Consider the following 21,805-nt stretch of genomic DNA (forward strand, 5'->3'; position numbering starts at 1 on the left):
TGAGAAAAAAGACCTATAGGTACGCTTTGACCGTAGTTGATATCGCAAGCAGATACAAGGACGCCGAACCCATAACCAGCAAGGATTCTGGGGAAGTCGCAGAAGCCCTAGGTAGGGTTTATAAGCGCGTCTTGAAATGGCCCAAGCTGCTGCAAGTGGATGCGGGGACAGAGTTCATGGGTGTGGTTACTAAGACCCTGAAAGACCACGACACTAAGATTAGGAGAGCAGAAGCTGAGTACCACAGGGGTCAGAGCATCGTCGAAAGATTCAATAAGACCCTGGCCGAGCGTCTCTTTGGGTACCAGTATTGGAAAGAGCTGGAAGATCCCTCCAAACGCAACAGGGAATGGACTCAGAGGCTCCCCCAGGTCGTCGCGGCTTTAAATAACGAGGCGGCCAGGGCTACGGGAATGAAACCCAAGGATGCTATGAAGAAGAAACACGTGGAACACAAGTCCTACGTCAGAAGTTCAAGGGCGGTCGGACTGAAGGAAAAAAAGCTCCCCCGCGACATAGTGGTCAGATACCTCTATCAGCCGGGGGAACTCGAAGGTGGCAGTAAGAGAGCCACGGATCCTAACTGGTCCCTGGAAACGTATGAGATTTCGAAGTCCGTCACCAAGGAAGGGCAACCCGTGTTGTATTACCTAAATGGCCCAAGTCGCGGATTTGTCAAGGAAGAGCTGCTCATAGTCCCCAAAGACTCAGAGTAGTGCTGCTCCACGCGCCCGATTACACTCTAGGCATGTCAGCCTTACGTTGCCTCTACAATGGCCGCGCTTATTATTTATACGATCCACGGAGAACTGCTGATCGTCATTCGGGTCAAACCTCCACAGTAGAGGTATGTTACATTTGGCACACCTTGCCCCTTTCTTATAGACGTCGTCCACGCATAGGTCGAACGTCATATTTTTTTCTTCGTCGTGCCTTTTGTAGCGAAGGAGTTTCTTAGCAATGTTCTCCTTTGCTATGTCTTCTGGGGTGCGGTCGTAACGCAGTTGCGGCCCCCAGGCTCTTTTTAACTGTTTGGCATATTCTACGCGGCTTACGGCGGTGTAGATAAGGTTGCTCCAACACAGCCGCTGGTCTATGATCCATAAGGTTTCCTTTATGGTAAGCCCCTGCGCGCTGTGGACTTTCATGCAATAGCCCAAGCGCCAGTCTGGATGGGAGGTTATTTTTTCCACCTTTTCTATGGGCACCCAGGCTTTATCATGCGTTACTGCGTTCTGCAGTTGGATGTCGGTACCAGGTACCCAGACGTCTCTTTTTTGCATGCGGGTGTCGTGGGGTTTGTAGGAAACAGGTACGGGATGCGTAGGGAAGCGCTCTCGGTGTATATTTAGCAAATCCTTTTGTATGCGAGACTGTGCCGCGCGTTTGCTGCTCAGCACCAGATCCTTTGGATGCCATGTGTAAAGGAAGTCCTCGTATTTCTTCGCTCGTACACGTTTGCGCAGTGTCTTGCATTTCTCAGCGTCACTGAGGCCCCTTAATTCCGCTTTCAGGTATCGTACTTGATCCTTGCTGCGGTAGTCGGCGTTAATTTCCTCCGCATGGTCTACGAATTCTTTCAGCCATTCGTGGGGCATCTCTCCGGCTATTGGAGGAGGCTGGCATGGATCTCCGGCGAATATCACTTGACACTTTCCACGGAGGAACTCTACGAACTCCTGCAGGATTTCCAAAGGCACGGTGCAAATCTCATCCCAAAGTATTACTGGTGGTATGTCGTGGATGGCTTCTGGTACCCACTTTTGGCCATTCCAACGAAAGAAGCTGTGGTACGTTTGAGCGTCGTGGCCCATTTCGCAGAGTTCTCTTTCCAAACGATGCGTTGGCGTTAGCACCTTTATCTTAGGAAAGAGTTCTAACACACGCGTCGTCTTACCGCTACCTCCCGTACCGTAGAGGTAAGAGAAGCGTTGGTAGGAAATAGGGTCCGCAACTGAAGGTAGAGGCTCTTTGGTAGGCGTTACGGTGCCCTGGGTGTGTTATCCGTGATATTCTACGCGGCCTCTCCAAGCTTTTATTTCTTCATCTTTGACGCGCCATTGGCCACTTTCTGCAAGTTCATCGGCAGTGTAGAATTCCTTCATCTTTTCCAATACGCTCGGCTTTACGTACAAAGAATCCGTAGCTACGCGGGGGATATCTTCTTTGTCAAACCGCAGGAGCATCGCTAATAGGTTAATGTGCGCGTAGGCTAACATGCTGGCACGCAGATGGTAATACTGCGGTCGATGGTCCTGGTAATAACACAGCGCATTCCATTCGTGTAGTTTATCGTCGACAAGGTAGTCCCATTTCTCTACAGACACCATCGTTCCTTTGTCATGCGCGCGCTTGATGAGGAAGCTTAGCTCACCTTCGTCCGTTATTAGGCGCCGCTGCATATGTTTTTCACCTTCTTTTGCGCCCTGCGTGAATTTACCTATGACCACGCGCGCTGTGGGGTTATGCTCCGGTAACCACTGCGTAAAGGCGCTGTGACAAAGTATGGCTTCATGCGCTGTGTATTTTAAAAGTTTGCGCTCTTCAAAGAACTTCAATAGGGGCACCGGTATCCATTCTTTCTCCTGCAGGTGCTTCCCATACCACTCATAGATTATGGGGTGCAGACCCGCTGCTAATTTCCAGGTGGTCAACAGTACAAACCCCGTTGCCGGCGCGTCGTAGTGACCATTCAACGCAACACGAAAGAACTGCGAATCTGGATGTCCGTAACGGTCGTAATATTCCTTACAGTCTCCCAGGCCCTTAAAGCTTGCGGGGTAACAATGTTTCATATCCAGCGACAACTATTCGTCTTCATCGTATTCCATGTTCCACAGACCGCCGTGGCCGTGTTCTACGCAAGCTTTAGCTATGTCTTTGAACTCCTCCGGTGTGGATTTCCAACCGTTTCTTTTCTTTGCGGCTAAGAAGTCCAAACTGCGACTGCTAAGCACTTCGTCGGAGAAGTCTTCTCCTAAAGTCTCACAGGCGCTTTGAATGCGCAGCTGTTCCACTTTAGGACGATACAAAGTACCATCTTGGGTCATAAATTGACTTCCCTCCGCGTCCATTAACCAAATGGAATTCTCGTGCATTAGTTCTGCAAGCGGCGACTCCTTGTAAACGCGCGTCTCCTTCTTCTTTGGGAACCTTAACTCCCTCCACGCATGTGCGTTATGCTGGTAAATTACGATAGGCGCACCCCGGCCCCCATACTTGTGCGTCCTGGAGTAGATGAAGCCGTCGGTGATGTCTTTCACGTGTATGCGCCTTTCTAAAGCAACCTCTAACTTCTTGATGTTTTCAATGGTGGCTCCTGCCCTACGAGTAGCATGCTCCCATTTCCTGATGGCTTCTCTTCTCTTCAACGTAAGCTTACCTCCCCTAGAGGAATCCTCGAAGAACTCTCTAACTAACTTACCCACGCAGTTACCCGGATGCCGCATTGGTTTGAGCTTCTTAACGTCCGGGTTCTTAATTTCATACGCACCGTAAATAACCACGGTGACCGGGTAAGCAACTTCGTAGAACAACATGTCGATGCCCACCAGCGCCCCATGACGTGTGTCCTTGTTTAAAACGAACAGGTCCTTCTTGCCAGACGCCCGTATTGGATTCCTGCCCTTTTCTATTATCCACTCGCCGTCTAAATACTTTATAAACGTCAACTCCAGGCGGTAATTACCTTCGGGCATTAAGTCAATTATCCTTTCTGCTCTTTCCTCGCTCATCGTCTCATCTGTATCTCCCTCCATAAACGTTGTGAAGGCAAAGTCGGCGTCTAAGCGGTCCAGCACCTGAGTTCGCAGTCGGCGCACAGTCTTGTTACTAATGCTTTTGATGGTGTCCATCTATATCTAAGGAATATTTTATCCTCCGTTTGCGACACAAATATTTTAACCTTCGCAAACATAGCAGCAGTAAGGAAATCTTGGCGCAACATATAACAGAACACGGGTAATTCCCGCGGGGGACGCTAGTGCGTAAACACGGGTAATTCCCGGGCGATTCCGAATGGTGAACGCGAGTCCCCCTTACTGCTGCTCAAAGACCTATCCTTTACCACCAACACAGTCTAAAGGTGGGTATATAATGCCCTATGCACCACCTCCATTTTATTGTAATTGGGGAGATAAACCTATGACTCATGGTTATGGTATAAAAAAAAAAAGCTCCAAAAAAAAAAGAAGACAAAAGGAAAGGGACTGCTACTCGGAAAAAACAGCCCATTCAACGGTATTCCTCTGATAGGAGCAATTCTATAAAATTCATAAACAAGCCGTTATCAAACGTTGATATTTTAAATTGGGTCAAACATCTTGGGATAAAACATTTTAGAGGTGTATTCAGCCGTGATAATCTACCTAGACAGATTCATAAAGTAGAATGTGGTATAATCAATTTAGATGATTTTGATGGACCTGGTACCCATTGGGTTTGTTATAGAAACATAGGTAAATATTGCGAGTATTTTGATAGTTTCGGCCTAACCATGTTTACAGAAATTGAATTATACCTATCTACGTCTAGAAAGACAATTATTTATTCAGGTGATGAAATCCAAGATAGGGATAGTGTTTTATGTGGTTATTGGTGTTTGTATTACCTTCTAGAGAGGCAAAAGGGTGTGTCTTTGTTTGATACTATCCATAATGATTCATTTGATATGAATAACCAAGAGATAAATCATCAGTTTCTAATTTCATATTTTAATCTACTCTAATTATATATGAAATCATACTGTATAAAAGAAAAGAAAGTTACTGATTGTGTTCCAGGTTCTGAACGACATGAGCGAGCTAAAAACGGACGTTTAATGTTAAAATGCCAATGCGCGAATTGTGGTATTACTAAGAGTAAATTCATCAAGTCGACAGAAGGAGGAGATTTAGGGGCTGCCTTTTTGGAGGCTGGAGTGAAAGGTACATATAACCTTGGGAAACTCGGATTGAAAAAAATGTTGAAGAGTAATGCCGCTAAAGACATCGCATCCAGTTATGTAAAAGGTCTCGCAAATAAGTATATAGACCAAGGAGTAAACAGTACACTAGATAACTTATCATCGAAAATACATACGAGTTTTGGAAGTGGTCACCCAATGAGTATGTATACTAATGTTACAGATCCAGCATCTGCATTCTACGAAGATTATTATAAAAACATTGATAAATATACTGGTGGTTCAGTCAATATTCACAAACTGATCGGCTATCTACCAAAACCAAAAGGCGGTTTCACGCCTGGAAGCTATAAATATATGGGGCCATATAACCCCTTAAATGATCAACTTACATACGATAAAGAAACTGGGAAAGTTACTAACTGGAAAGTTAAACCCAAAAATAAATTAGATGAAATTAGTGCACACCATGATATATGTTATGATATGGGAAAAAATAAGGGGGACTGTGATAAACAAATGGTCAAGTCAATTGACCAGATACCATGGAAAGATAAGCCTTGGGGGACGACTGTGGTACGTAACATAATTAATACAAAACAGAAACTTGGCCTGGGTGTTAAGTCAAAAAACGGGAAAAGCCGTCGAGTTGGCAAGAAAAACTAGCTGATGAATTACATAAACCCATAAAACGAAAGTTTACTCGACGGCGTGTTATTGTGAATCACATTGACGAGATATGGTGTTCTGACCTTGTTGAAATGCAACCGTTCAGCAGATGGAATAAAGGTTTTAGGTATCTTCTTATGGTTTTAGATGTTTTTAGTAAATATGGTTGGATTGTTCCGTTGAAATATAAGAATGGTGAAACTGTTATGAGTGGTTTTCAAACTATATTCAAAGAAGGTAGAAAACCTCAATACCTATGGGTTGACAAGGGCAAAGAGTATTATAACAAGCATGTGAAAGACCTCTTAGAAAAAAACAAAATAAAAATGTATTCTACTGAGAATGAGGAAAAATCTTCCGTTTGTGAAAGATGGAATAGAACAATCAAGACCAAAATGTGGAAGCAGTTCACTGTTCAAGGTAATACACAATATATAGACATACTACCTAAGGTATTGAAGCAGTATAACAACACCAAACATTCAAGCATTAAAATGACTCCTATAGAAGCTAGCAAAAAGAAGAATGAAGGTTTAGTATATTTCAATTTATATGGTAATATGGAAACATCAAAACAAAAACCTAAATTCAAAATAGGTGATAAGGTTAGGATAAGTAAATATAAACAAGGGTTATACACCGAATTGGACCGAGGAAGTTTTTACAGTTGATAAAATACAACAAACTAATCCTATAACTTACAAATTAAAATATCTCAATGATGAAGACATACAGGGAAGTTTTTATGAACCTGAACTATTAAAAGCAAAACAGGATGTTTTCCGTATTGATAAAGTCATTCAGAGGAATTATAAGAAGAAGCAAGCTTTGGTAAAGTGGAAAGGATATAGTGATGATTTTAATAGTTGGATACCTATGAAGGATTTAAACGCACTATAAAATTCACTTTAAAAGATAAAATATATAGTAATAATATATAAAAATGAAAGTAGGAGATATTGTAGTTGAGAAGCCAAAATTGTATTACAAATATTATCGATTTTACCAAATTAAAAAACAGACGCCTAAGATGGTTCTTTTAGACCAATTAAAACCTGTCTATACCCATGAATATCCATTAGAAGGGTGGGCAAGGGATATTTATACTTATACTGATTTGACAAACGAAGTCGTTGGTTCATATCGGGTAAGAAAGACAACCCTGTTTTCAGATTATGAACTATATGATAAAAACAAAACATACAAGACTGTAATTTATGATGATTAATACATGAAAAAATATTTTAATATAGTTTAAATAATCCAGTAATTGGATTATTTGAATTCTTGACTCATCTTAAACGCACCATAACACATAAGAAAATATTATATATAGTAGATATATAATGGGGAGACCAAAAAAATATCATAGCGAAGAAGAAAGAAAGCAAGCAATAACACAAAGCAAAACCAAGTACATGGTGAATAAATCATGGCTATGCCCTGCCTGTGGAAATCGGGATTATTCATTAGCTGGGAAATGGACCCACATTAAGACAAAAAAGCATATGAAAAATACCGAAGCCATGAATAACATATGATAACCAATTCCATCATTGTTTAATATGATCCATAATCGGGTTATTTTAAACGCACTATAAAACGACATAAGAAAATATTATATATACATATAGTATATATAAAATGAATTTTTTAAAGCAATTATCGACTCGTTACTTGAAAGATGCAAAGATATTGGGCTATACTTGGATGAATCTTTTGAAAAAACAAACAAGGCAAGAAGTAATAAATAAAGTCCAAAAATATAAGAACAATAGAAAGATCATAAGAAAAGCCATAGAGGGTAGAATCGATCGCAAAATTCATGATTTCCATATCCAACAGATGGAAGATGAAATCAAAAAAGAGCACATGAGATTGATGGAAGATAGAGTCAAAAAAGAGCACATTAGACTGATGAAAAATGAAGTCAAAAAAGAGTATAAAATACTTCCTCGACGACAAACAGCGGATGTCCTCATATTTCAGAGATTTCATGACAAAAAGGAAATCCCCAAAGGTAGAAGGATAGCATTTTGGGATCATGAAAAGAAACCCTATATATTAAAAATGCGCCGATATTTCATTATTGATAGGATAAATACAATGGATGCCAATAGATATGAAGGTATGCGTATTTACGATTACTATGATGACTTTGATAGGGTGATCGAATTGCTTAGAACATCCGAAGATTTTGATAATAATTACGAGACGCACAAGGACTATATTAATTGTATCATCATAAAATCACTAACAGATACGGACGATAATACGAAGGCTATCGATTTGCTCGACGAGGACTTATTCATGTCCAAAGAAGAGCATGGTGTCTACAGTCAATATATAAATATCGATCGTAATAAAGGAGAAAGGGATGTGCAAGACAACTCGTGTTATATTAAAATAATTGTCCAACGGTTTCGAGAAGCTTTCAAAAAAGCATGTCAACGAAAGACTTATAATTTTGATTTAACGAAAAAGACCCTATGTGACTTGTGTGGAATCGAGTATAAGAACGAAAATATTGGTCTATCTATCAATAAATCATTAACATTTTTCAAAAAATTTAATTTAGGCTTACATGTTTATGGGCCATTTGGATCTCTTTATAGATATAAACCCGAAAAAAGAAACAAAAATCTAAATCCGTCTAATCTCTTTATATTTATATTAAATAACCATTGCTATTGCATCAATCAAAAAATAAAGGAATTCGAGCAACTTCATTGGGCATCCCCCAACTCAGATGATAATCTAAATAACGAGGTAAACTCGTTAAGCGTATCCGATAGATATTACATAAGACAACAATCGATCATCAAGGAATGTTGTACATTCGTAAATACCATAGACGAGGTCATTAATCTCATAAAATCATACAATTCAGACTGTATCGAGGATCTCCATATCGTCCCGATTATATATAACGATTATCTAGACAAATTGTTATTTGGGATCATAAATAATCTAGGGTACACACCAGAGATAAAGATGATGAATGGAAAGATCACGTCTCTATTAGTAAAATATAATAATATATTATTCAATATAACATTATCAGACACGAAAACAAATGACAGTGATGTATGGATCGATAAAGATGACTTCGAGTTATACCATAATATCGATAACGCATTTTATAATGGTTTAGTATGCCATGAGCATATGTCTACATACAATAAACAAACTATAAACATCGAGAATCTCTTACCAATTGGGCCAAAATCAGGGTACTTCACCGAACACGTCTCTCAACCGCTTATGGGGATTGACTCAAGAAAGGCCTATACATCTGATTTTATGAGCATAGAATATTTTCCGGTATTCCACCACTTTGATATATGGCAGGAATATGACGATCACAAAATCGAAGACTACACTCAATATATAGTAAAAGTCGATCCTCAATCTACTAACCCAATATTATTCTCGGGCACATATTCTAGATGTTATGGGTATAAATTAAATAGAATTGATGAAAAATTTACGGTGATGTATTACAAAAAACCATCTAACCTAGTCCTATCCAATAGTCGGTCTCTTGTTAAAAACGTATTCAATAGCAAATTACCGATAGACCTAAAAAAATTTATCGTGAATAAAAATCTAGGGTTGATCGAAAAGAAGAAAAATAAAAAATCATTGTGTAAAGCCTTTAAGAGCTGTAATGAAGCATTATATTATCAAGCAAAGTTAAATAAGGGTCAAATCTATTCGATTAACGAAGAAGAATGGGAACATATAGAAAAAGACATAGACCCACTAGACGGAGGCATAGACCCACTAGACGGAAGCATAGACACACCAAATAAAGCTTATTACAAGACGGTAAAAGACACATTGCATATTCTATGTGTATCAAAAGAAGAAAACCTGATAAACGGCTTCCTCCCAATCAAAGAGCTCATATATGAGATCCGTGACCTAAAAAACCATGATACGTATAAGAGACTAATAAATGTAAAAATACAAGTATATGGGATAAAAACAGATTCGATTATGATTGCCAATACTCTTCAAAATATCAAGAAGGTAAGGGAATTATTTGATTTTTCTGACAAAATTGGTAATTACAAAATTGAGAGAAATAAATTCCTAATAAATTCAGAGATCAAATGTAATGCCAGTGAGTTGCCAAAAATAAATAAAATAAGTGTTAGAGAGCATACTATTAAAGACGAATATGATAATCAAGAGTTATTAAGCATTATGAAGGACAAAAATCTATTCGTCAAGGGTATGTTACCCGGGGTCGGTAAGACCTCTGCTTGTAAAAATTATCTGAATTCTTTATTTGTATCCCCGTATAATAAACTATGCCAAGATCTGAGGAAGAGTGGTCACGACGCAATTACATTGAACAGATTATTGGGGCAAGGGATAGATGAACATATGAGATATAATAAATATGATACTAGTAATTATGATTGCATAGTATTCGATGAGATGTTATTATATAATCCTCGTCAACTATATTCTATCAAAATGTACATGGAGCAAAACAATGATAAACGGTTCCTTTGTACCGGCGATATCGATCAAAGAAAACCCTTTAACTTTGGGTGTAACAATGTCAATAATCAAAATGATTATCAGTTATTATGTGTCAACCAAATGTTTCCAGATCAAATAACACTAAGGATAAACAAACGTCTCAAACACGACGAAGACAAGGTCAGATTAAATATGTTAAAGAAAGATATATTTGACACCAATTTAAAACCAATCGATACGTTCAAGAAACATGGGATAAATATTGTAAATAAAATGAAAGATGTTGATACTACAAACAATATATGTCTGTTTAATTTTAGATGCAATCAAGTTAATAATCATATTTCTAAAAACATTATAAAGAGGAATGGATTTTTCGAGGGAATGGAGGTAGTATGTAAATCTCATTATAAAGCGAGTGGGATCAAAATATATGTAAACTACCATTATACCATCAAATCGATTAAGAAGGAAAAGATCATTTTACACGAGCCGTTAGATAATAACGATATATCACTCACATACGATATATTTAATAAACATTTTAAAATGTCATATGCCAACACCTGTGATAGCGTCCAAGGATTAAGCATTGATAATAAAATTACAATCTTTGATTGCAATACTCCATACGTAGATAGATATTTCATTTGGACAGCCTTGACGCGAAGCACTAATTTAAACAATGTACAAATATACGAGCATTCGAAAGAGGAAGTTATGTCATTAAGAAAATCTTGGGTCAGGCTCTATTTTAATCAGAAAATCCAGGGATATAAGCAACAGGATAAAAAAAGCGGTAGACAACACAATAGCGATGATTATATCGACCCTGAATGGTTTAAACAACAATATAGGACTCATAAAAAATGTCCTAAATGTGGTCTTTTATTTGAGGTTTCTATTCTTGGAGACAACAAGGTAACGAGCAATATTACAGCCGACAGGATCGACAATAATAAACCCCATATAAAATCAAATTGTAATCTAGCCTGTGTGTCATGTAATGTTGCTAAGAGATAGGCACAAGCAGCCGGTTAGGATATTGAAGTTCACGGGTATGATAAAGCAGCAGGTATATACAAATAAAATTTATTTTCCTAATAATGCGTCTAAATTTTGAATCCATCGAATTGCCCTCTAACTTTTGAATAAAATTTATTTTTCGAATAATGCGTATATATTTTGAATAAAATCTATTTTCCATATAAAATTTATTTTTTCGAATAAAATCTATATACCCAAATAATGCATCTAGATTTTGAATCCATGGCCTTGAAGCCCCTCTAACTTTTGAATTTATGGGCATTTACCCCCCGTATGTATCTAAGTCCAGGTCCCCACTAACTCGTAACACAATATAATAAAAACAAGAATAACTGATGAAACGAAAATGCTTTTAGGCAGTCTTCAAAAAACGTCCTATAGTAATTCACTTATTTAATATTATTTTCTAGCTAAATGCATTTTCATGCCGGTGTCTTACGGGTTTTACTGGATCAAAGTGTGAAGAAAACATTGATGACTGCCCTCAGAATCGCTGTGTTAATGGTGCAACATGTAACGATCAGGTTAACAACTACACATGCACGTGTCTGCCTGGTTACACAGGGTTTCACTGCGATCAAGAAATAAATGAATGCAGATCAAATCCCTGCAAACACAATGGAACCTGCTATAATACCATTGGAAGCTTTACTTGTACTTGTCCCGTTGGATATAATGGCAGTACCTGCGAGACCGAGATAGATGAATGCCAATCCAGCCCTTGCCTCAATGGTGCAACTTGTCAGGATGCCGTAGGATCGTTCTCTTGCATCTGCACACAAGGTTACCATGGAGATAACTGTGAAAAAGACATCGATGAATGTGCGTTCCAGCCTTGCGCCAATAACGCTAGCTGTACAAACACCGCTGGATCTTTTACTTGCCATTGTGAAAACGGTAAACATAATTCAAAGCTAATTTTGCATGACCGTGAAAAGTTGAAGGTACAAAATTGTCGGTTCATGCCATGCTATGCCTGAGATGCTATCTGTATGAGCAATGACCTCGTCAATTCCGTTCTGTGACTGTGCCGTGTACATTGGACTGCTTTTATACATTGCAAATATTAGTCTTTGCTAAATTGTTTTTGGAACGCGAGCTTATATAAGGAAAACTAATCATAAAACAACTTTACCAACCTATTACCTCGAGCCAAATCGGAAATATCTAAATATCTATGTCTATCTAATATTCTAAAGAGGATTTGTACTATTTATGCATCATACTAAACTATTCTGGATTCATAATACCAATGATGATTTTTTTATGTTTGTTTTACTTGAAAAAATATTCCCAAAACAAGATTTAATACAATTTTTTTTCTGTAAAGGTTTTACAGGTAAAACATGTGACAAGGATATAGACGAGTGCTTGTCTAAACCTTGCTTGAATAACGGTAGTTGCATTAATGAGAGAAATGCGTTCAGTTGCCAATGCCGAGATGGTTTCACTGGAGCTCAATGTGAAGTTAATATCGATGAATGTGTTGCAAATCCTTGCAAAAATAATGGGACATGCCAAGATGGTATCAATGACTACAAGTGTACCTGCAACGCTGGATTCACGGGAAGTGACTGCGAGATAAAAATGGATTACTGCAGATCTAATCCGTGCGAAAACAATGGAAAATGCATGAATTTCCCTACGGAATACAAGTGCATTTGCTCTTCCGGCTACAACGGAAGAAACTGCAGTATTAACATAAACGAATGCATATCTAAGCCATGCCTACATGGAACGTGCCAAGACCTTGTCAATGGTTTTAGATGCTCTTGCTTGCCCGGTTTTTCTGGTGTCCAATGCCAAAAAAACATAGATGACTGTAAAGACAATCCTTGTCGCAATAATGCTACGTGTGTGGATGGTGTGAACTCCTATCAATGCGTTTGTCAAAAAGGATTTAATGGAACAGTCTGTGAAATAGAAATTAATCCATGCGATTCGTTTCCATGCTACAATGGAGGAACTTGCAAAAACAAGGTAACAAAATAGGCAAAATTTTAAAATAGTCGTGAAAAATTAAACACGCAGAATCCTTTCAACTTTATCGAGCCCTGAAGCAATTTCTGGACTTTGGGCACGACTAACTAACAATTTGAATTTGGGCTTAGAAGCTTATCAACTAATGTTAAATGTAGAATAATGATTAATCTTCTGTCGTTAATGGGTCAGGAGTTGTTTACTTTGGGTGTAACGTTTTTTTCATATTTCAGATGTCCTTCTTGTAGGAGTCGTTCATTGTCTCGATAAGATACATTTATTTGAAAAGATCTTGCACTATTTATCAACAAATGTCTACCTGCTTTCCATTTTTAGGATAAACATTATGTGTGCTCATGTCCATCTGGATTCACTGGACGCAATTGCGAAGTCAACATTGACGAATGTAAACCAACCAACCCATGTCAAAACAATGGATCATGCACTGATCTCGTATCCAACTACACCTGTACATGTCCTGCTGGATTTTATGGACGGCATTGCGAAAACATCACTAACTATTGCATAAACTCGAACTGCAGCCTAAAGTGAAGTGAAGTGATGATTGTCCATTCAGCCAGACCATACAACAACATTTCTAAGAGGTGTGACCTGTGCTTAACAGAAAAGCTACTCATTATCAAATCAAACAGCGGCACCCTTTTAAACAAGCGATCCGAATTGATCTCCAAATGCCGACATGAAAACAAGTTCTATCTGATGAACAATAGAGAACCAGGCCTAGCTAATTAACTCCTTTCCGAACAATACTTCTTTTGTAAATAATCATTACACCTCTTGTATATAAATATCACAGTAATAGGAATATGTTTCATTAAAGTCTGTCTGATGAGTGCGTAAGCACGAAACTCGGAGTTACAGTGAACATGTCTCGTCTTTAATCCAATTTTTACTATATATCTATTGCTCTGCATTCCTAAGCATCGAGCACTGTTTCACCAGTATAGACCATATTACATACTTTGTTATATATATATATATATATATATATATATATATATATATATATATATCGCGCATCCATGTAACTTAACTTTTATAACTGGATTAAAAGTTTGAAATTATAACTTTAATTTGACTAACAAGAGAACACCTTGTTTGTAGAATGCCCAGCTCTACCCAAAATAGAAAATGGAAAAATTGCCCAAAGGACGTATGGAGGGAAGCACATAGCAACCCTTACGTGCAACGATAACTACGGCTTCAAACCGGAGGATGTCACCAAGTACTCATGCGGACCTGAAACAGGCTGGAAATGGAACAAGCAGGAGAAGATTACACTGCCAAGATGCCTAGGTAAGTTTAAACAACTGTAGAACTGAATCGTAATATCAAATGTAACTTACTAACATACCGTTTTATGCAAGGATATTTTTCATGCAGCTTTAATTTAGTGCAGCGCAAGATGTCACCCAATAACGGGAATCTCCAACTTTGCTTTTCTCTACACCTTTTTTGAAGTTCCAATTTGCCCTTTTCATTGACTTGCAGGTACGTCAGAGCCCATTGCAATACGTCACAAGTATAAGATGTTAATACCTTTAAATCCATCCAGCTGCCAAACGCCACAACAGTATCAACGCCTCAGGTCCAGCTGTAAGCAGGCTATTATGAACTCCATATCCTCCCTAGACCAACACAAGTGCTTTGCTTTGGGCATTTGTAAAATAGAAAACATTAATGCACCACGCTGTGGCAACGCGTCTCAAAGGCAAGCAAGGACTATCGTAGAGAACTTGGAAATAAATTTCGAATTAGCATTTTCAGAATGGGGAAATTCCTCTCAACATTCAACAGTCACTGAAAATGCTGAAGCAGTTGCCTTTCAACTTAGCTACGCAGTTTCCGTTGGCAACTTTACACTGATTATCGACGGCACGCCAGTTAAGCCCCGTGGTTCTTCTTTGAAGTTAGTATCAAATAGTCATCAATGCAAGGATGGTTATGTCAACAGCTATGACAACGCGTCTTGTGGTGAGATATGTTATTTCTTTCTTTCATAACATTTCAAACCGCTTGGGAATAAATATTAAAAACTCATTGAAAAAATACCCCGCCCGCTTTATTTATCTAGATTCATTTACACTGACCGAAAAGAGTTTTTAATGTAAAGCAGGTTTTTGCATGGGGAGAAGCATTGGAAGGGTTTAAAAACTTATTTTACGAAAGTCGGAGTTAACGTTGAGTTGCCGCTTTAAATTGTTGTATGCAAATCAGTGCGCGCCACACATGACTAATGGACATTCTACCATCCTTAACCACACCTATTAAAGGTCCACTCTGAGAAGCCTCGGCAATTGAAAATCCTCCATGTCCGATCCCATACTCCGCGGTCCCTAAAAAGCTGGAATGTTTTTGACACATTTTCTTTATACGCTTACGCAGTTGCCTGTCCTGCTGGAACACATCTTCACTCCAACTTCAGAGACTGTGTCCCATGTCCATTCGGTCAGTATCAAGATATGGAAGGGAAAATGACGTGTAAGAAATGTCCTGATGGATACTTGACGAAAATTAGAGGAGCAACCAGAAAAGACCAATGCTACGATGAAGGTAGTTCCGTCCATCCACCCCGCTTTTAATTAACTTATTCTATAGGACGATAAAGTTTTGAAAAATCATGTTCTAATGATTACAAAACGAAACGTTAAAATTACAAAACATGTTAAAATTTGAGTTTTTTTAAAGCTCTTGTAGCACAATATTTTGTTTTAGTTTCTTTTGTTAAGATAAATTCTATTTATTGTTATTCATTTGAAAATGATCGCAAACACCCTCTTTCAAAAAAAAAATTTTCGAGTTGGGTCATTCAGAATGCAAATCGTTGTTCTTAGTTTAAGAGAGGTGGGTTGCGGAAGAACGAGAAGGCCGGCCAAGTCAGGTTTACTCTATAATTAAATGAGAAATTATATCATTTTATTTTGCCTTAGGAACAGGAACACCCATATGGAAGTACATCGTACCGGTAGTAGTATTGACGCTGTTATTGATAGTAATAGCTGTGTTAGTCATAAGGTAAGACTACGAAATTGAATTAATAATTTTGCTAATAGAGTATGGTATGTGAGTTAGGTTGGGGATGGGATGATTCATTAAACAGTAGAGAAATGAGAAAATATTATCCAAACGAAATTATGCTCCGCAATGACATTTTAGTTTTAAACGCACTGACATCGGGCAAGGATTTGAAGCTTGTTTCATCCTCTGCAAAACCAATGGCTTTAACAGTTTCTGGCGTCACTATTGAAGAATCGAAAAATGCACGCGTGTTTTTTCTAATAGAAAATAATAAGACAGAGGTTGCATTTAAAAAAACTGTATATCGAGAATTGCGTTAGGAGTGCAACCAAGATTACAAGAAATATATGGCACAATCTCGCACGAAGCTTGCGAACGCAGATGATGGGACTTCAGGTTAAAGGCACACAATGCGTTGTATTTTAGTGCGAACCATAGGTAACTATCGACCTCAATAAATGACATAAATGTTTTTTTTAGCCGAAGGAATAAAGGGAAGAAAAACACCAAAATAGACCATCAGTACTCGACATTATACCGTTGTGCTGCCCAAAAGCAAGAAAATAAAGGATATGACGAAGGTGGAGAACAACAGTACGATACATTAAACCGTTCGCTTTCCCATCCACCAGTGAGATTCAGCCAAGAAAGCCAAAGATATGATGAAACTGGACCTCCAGTTAAGCAACATTTCTCAACATTTTTGAGTACTCCCGGCAGCCAAGGAAATCAAGGTTATGATAAAAGTGGAGATGCAACTGGCCCAACAAATGGGGAACGAATTTATGAAGAAATAGATGGCAATAAACAAGGCACATATGACCAAATGGACCAGGCGCCACAACTGCCTTTAAAAAAGCCACAATACGAAAACGCGGGAGCGGGAAAGGCTTTTAACTCACCACGATATGAAAACAAACGAATGCCCCTTTCGACGTTTGGCGAGTCTAAGGTATAAGAAACTGCAACGCGTCCACATTTACGCTTTGGACTTAAGTTTACCTTAACATCTAAAACTTTTTTTCCTACATATGCTCATGAATATCACAGATTTCGTCTAGTAAGTACTGGAAGTGTGACTAAAGTGTAAACTGATAGTATTATTCTTGAAAAGCCAAAAAACGTTTTTTGGTCAAACCTTTTTCTACACGTGCTCAAGAATATCACAGTTTTTATCTATTAAATGCAAGCTGAACTTGTGACTAAAATACTAAAATAGTACTATGCTTGGCAACAGTAAAAAATTCCATTTTTTGGTCAATCAAAAACATGCACATGCATTACACCTAGCTTGAAGAGGGCTTTTTCACAGGGGGGCGTCTATTGGAGTGATTTACTTATTTCCGCAAAATAAATTATAGTCTAAATGGTAGCCTGCAGAGCAGGCGTTCTTTTGATGGATTTGAGACCTGGATTTGAGAGGAAGAATCGGGGTTTGGGTTTCTTGTTTCGACCAGGAGCCCGTGAGAAAAATGGGACCTAGCAAAAAATGGGAACGTGGGGGGAGGGGAAAGAAGGTTTCAATTCTCGCTCGTACGTTCCAAAGGCCCCCAAAACCACAAGAACGCCTGCTTTGCAGGCTATCTAAATGGCTTTAATATATAATTCTGTTTTCTATTTGAAATTATTTGACAAGAGTGATTTTACTTACATACTATCATTATCGTTGAAGTGCGACACGCGAGGTTTGATGTCTTTGACGTCAATAGGGGAACTAAAAATTAAAAAAAAAAAACTTTAGAAAGATTTTTAGACTTATTTAGAGACTTCAATCCCCTAAATTCTTTAATTCAGTCCATCTTTCTCAAGATATTGTGCTTTTTTATTTCAATTATTTGATTAACGGTCATTGAAATGCTAGTCGGCTAAACGGGTCGCACTTTAACGATATTAGGGACTTTAAGATTTGCAAAATCTACGACGGCGACGTCAACCGGAAGCGTTAATAATTACTCTATGGGGTTCTGTCCCTTGGAGATTTCATTCAGGACATTTTCAGTAAAGTCAACTCATTCACGGGGAAAACAAACTTTGAAGGCGCGAAACCCCAATGTTAATGTTTTTGCGCTTCTAGTAAACGTAGCCGTCGCAGATTTTGCAAATCTTAAAGTCCTTAATGGTATTTATCAAGTGTAATAGAGTGAAAGCATTTAACCCGTGAAATAAAAATTATTAGTCAACATGTAATAGCCAAATAGACACAAAAGAAAACAGTGGTAATTAAACTCTACTAATAGAAACGATTTTTAACAGTTACTTTTTTTAAATATAATTTCTTTGGCATTATTTTTGAAGCATGTATTAAATCACTCTTGTCACCTATCAGCATAACAATCTCTCGAGTATTATTTCTTTTTTGTAGGCAAATATTTGAAAAATTTACATGGAAGGAACTGAAATAAAAATATAGAAATATAGATAAGTTATAGTGCTTGGGAAAAGGGGTTAATCCGGGCGGAAGACCCTTGGAAATACTTGGAATACTGCTGAAAATGAACATCAGTTGATTTAAAAGTTCACTTTAAACTTAGCGTTTTCCTGAAGTATTATCGGCATCACTCTTAATGCAGCGAAGAAGTCATCATTCAAAGTGGCGATAAAACGCTATCTAGAACGCCGCCATCTTGAACACTCTTCTGAACACACAAACATGGTCAGCGGTATTGCAGTGACGTCATTGCGCGCTGGCTGCCCTGGAATCGGAGCTATCGACTTAACAAATTGACATCAGATTTTTATGTGGATGATGGCTAGTAAACACTAGCGTGGACTGCGTCGGTGTTTCTAATGAAACAGTTATCGTAGATTGATAAGTTTTACACCGTAGTGAAAATAGAAAACTGACGTTTCGGACGTTAGTCCTTCGTCGGAGTCAATCAATTGACTCCGACGAAGGACTAACGTCCGAAACGTCAGTTTTCTATTTTCACTACGGTGTAAAACTTATCAATCTACGATAAAGATTTTTATGTGTCTGTCCTCTTATTGACAATAAATTGCGTCATCACATTGTCAAAGTAGTGTGGATTCACGAGGCGTAGCCGAGTGGATCCGCATACTACTTTGACAATGTGATGACGCAATTTATTGTCAATAAGAGGACAGACACATAAAAATCTGATGTCAATTTGTTTTTTACAATAACAAAAACGATCAAAACTTCTCATTTTTAGCGATCAAAACAACCAACGGAAAGAGCGCGCGCTCGTTGACGTCAGCTTTATCTGTCTGTCCTCTTATTGATGATAAAAAATAGCCAATCAGCGCGCGAGAAATTTCTAAGTTATTGTAAAGTAGAATATCAGGCACAATTCTTCAATTCCAGACTTTTTATAATCGTTTAGCAGTATATAAAGCTTGATAAATGTACCATGAGTTCTTCTTCGAGTGCTTCCTATAGTACAGATACTTCTGATGATGACTTAGACGCATTGTTTGCAGAAAGAGAAGACAGACTTCAATTGCAAGGCTATCTGTTTCAACCTACTCGTGCCCTTGATACAGATGATTCAGGTAATTCCGATTCTGATTCATCAGACAATTCAGGGAATGATACTCGTTTACAGAACTCATATTGGTAAGTATTTAATACATTTTTAAATATCTTTGTTAGATATATAGCGGATTTTTGAATTTTACTGATTATTTTCAGGTGTACATGCGAGCATTGTCAAGTTATGGACAGAGAAGTGGAATGCGTTTGCTGTGATGAAATTTCCCAGGTCATCACAAAAATCGTTTAGTTTCAGAAGAAGATCACATTAATATCAATTGTATAACAAATAACCCTGGTTTTGAAGCAGTTTGTCTCAATCGGTGGGTATTAGAGGCCGCGTGGTATCAGTACCGTCAACAATATGGTAGGGAAATTAATCACAAAGCTCCAGAGCACAAGAAGAGCCGCCACATTGCTTACAGACAGCTGGTTCGTTGGTGCTGGGGTTGTTTGGGCAAAGAGATCAGGGTTGTCTTACCATCATGTGCTGTTTTATGCATTCGTGCACACTTTCCACCTCCTGGCTTAGAGGACAACTTTAAATTCACTGGTTTTCGTTATGCAGACGAGTAGTAATGTGTTAGTTAAACTGTTGAGTATGCAGAGAAAACATTTTATTGTATTTTTGTTCCTTTAAATTGGCACTACAAAGGGTCAATCAGCAATAAAAACAAAGGACATTTAGTGTAAGCACTAAACTTGAGAAACATAATTTATATACTTGCTAATTACTGTATCGTAAATAAAGTCATAAATAATATAAGATGGCAAAATATTACAAGACAGTAGAGTACAAACACTAAAAGTGTGCAACATAAGTAGTGCTAAATTATGCTAAATCTATTGTTTTCTTTTGTTTAATTAGCACTATAATAGTCAAAATATTGCACACTTTTGTTTGTACTCTATTGTGTACAAAATTATGATAGTTATAGTATAGTTGTGAAAATCAATAATTATTTAAAGTGGAACTTAGTGTAGATTTCATACAGGCTGTAGATGTCTTCTTTGAAAACAAGAAGTAAAATATTATGTGAACATTATCACAAAGAGAGTAGAATAATACATATTTGTTGATTTTATGATGTTCAGATTACATTTTATTATAAGTAATTACATGACTTGAGGGATATTAGTCATTAAATGTCCCCGAAGCCGAGGGAGGTTTTGTAGAAGGCCCGAGGCCGCAGGCCGAGGGACTTTTACTAAACCTCCCGAGGCCGAGGGGACATTTAATGACTAATATCCCAAAAAAGTCATGTAATTACTTTGTAATAACATGATTTCCGAGGAATAAAACTAGAAAAATAGAAAAATGTGTTAGATATAGTTAAATGCATAAATTACAGAGTATTACAAAGCTGCTGATTTAACCAATGCCGCTTGGGAATTTGCCTCTTTTTAAATGACACAAAGCAATTGCAGCACACACATTCATAATTCGAAATTCATTCAGTCGTTTGCATATGCACTGCATGATATTCATTCGAGTTTAAGCTCGCAAAGATGGCTCAAAGGCGTTTTTCTTTCGTATCCCAAGAAAAAGTGGAGGAAGCAAGGGAGAAGACAGTCCCCATAAGTACCAAAATGCACACACTTTGGAGTACCAATGTCTATAAGCATTGGGCCAAAGAGAGAAACATAGCGTTTTGAGCCAGAAAACGTAAGATTTCCAAGTGTGCCGATGCTAGAAAACATCACAATTGAGGAAATGGACTACTGGTTCAGTAGATTTGTGGTTGAAGTAAAAAAGAAGGATGGCAGTAATTATCGACATAAAGAGTATGAAGCAAGTGAAACAAATATAGATGTAGGAGGAATTCTACACGGGGCAACACTACACAATGTAACAGTCAATATCAATGTTGTGAATAAATAAAGAGATAAAGCAATGTTAAAACAACAACATTAAAAATACAGGAGATAATAAATGAAATTTCTGTGAATAAAATGCTGTGAGCAAAATATAGCACTCAAATCAGGAATACCGAAACCTCATTACATTAAAATAATAAAATAACCTTAAATGTTAATAAATAATATGTAAATTACAGATTGATGTTTGTGTGCTGCTTCTTTTTCTTTTTTTCAAGTTAAGTTTTGCGCACATGCGCAATCAACATGAGAAATGTCTGCTTATGCTAAAATGAAAAAATATAAATATTGCACTCATT

General features: G+C 37.8%; 3 protein-coding genes across 4 annotated transcripts in view; all 3 read left to right on the forward strand.

Annotated features, from left to right (window-relative positions):
* LOC116296157 (sushi, von Willebrand factor type A, EGF and pentraxin domain-containing protein 1) overlaps nucleotides 1-13,982 on the forward strand; it is a 53,274-nt gene extending 39,292 nt beyond the window's left edge. The window contains exons 26-28 of one of the 2 annotated variants that reach the window (XM_089034840.1): nucleotides 11,527-12,013; nucleotides 12,447-13,096; nucleotides 13,433-13,982. In XM_089034840.1, coding sequence (XP_088890966.1) covers nucleotides 11,527-12,013; nucleotides 12,447-13,096; nucleotides 13,433-13,648 — 1,353 coding nt within the window. In that variant the 3' untranslated portion in view covers nucleotides 13,649-13,982. Of the gene's footprint in view, nucleotides 1-1,514; nucleotides 3,363-11,526; nucleotides 12,014-12,446; nucleotides 13,097-13,432 lie in introns of those variants that run through there. The other variant, XM_089034842.1, reaches the window with a different exon arrangement.
* LOC148908687 (uncharacterized) lies at nucleotides 13,740-18,378 on the forward strand. Its single transcript, XM_089034846.1, has 6 exons — nucleotides 13,740-13,874; nucleotides 14,222-14,413; nucleotides 14,609-15,091; nucleotides 15,503-15,670; nucleotides 16,048-16,132; nucleotides 16,616-18,378. Exons 3-6 carry the CDS (start codon nucleotides 14,647-14,649, stop codon nucleotides 17,091-17,093), a joined length of 1,176 nt encoding a protein of 391 aa, XP_088890972.1. The 5' UTR covers nucleotides 13,740-13,874; nucleotides 14,222-14,413; nucleotides 14,609-14,646; the 3' UTR covers nucleotides 17,094-18,378.
* Nucleotides 18,379-19,113: 735 nt separating this feature from the next.
* Nucleotides 19,114-20,014, forward strand: LOC148908688 (uncharacterized). Its single transcript, XM_089034850.1, has 2 exons — nucleotides 19,114-19,712; nucleotides 19,788-20,014. The coding sequence occupies exons 1-2, from the start codon at nucleotides 19,507-19,509 to the stop codon at nucleotides 19,876-19,878; spliced, it is 297 nt and encodes a 98-aa protein (XP_088890976.1). The 5' UTR covers nucleotides 19,114-19,506; the 3' UTR covers nucleotides 19,879-20,014.
* Nucleotides 20,015-21,805: the final 1,791 nt, after the last annotated feature.

Source organism: Actinia tenebrosa, unplaced genomic scaffold (genome assembly GCF_029948245.1).
Source record: "Actinia tenebrosa isolate PJP-AT-01 unplaced genomic scaffold, QUT_ActTen_1.0 PGA_scaffold3__52_contigs__length_22856419, whole genome shotgun sequence".
Taxonomy (NCBI): domain Eukaryota; kingdom Metazoa; phylum Cnidaria; class Anthozoa; order Actiniaria; family Actiniidae; genus Actinia; species Actinia tenebrosa.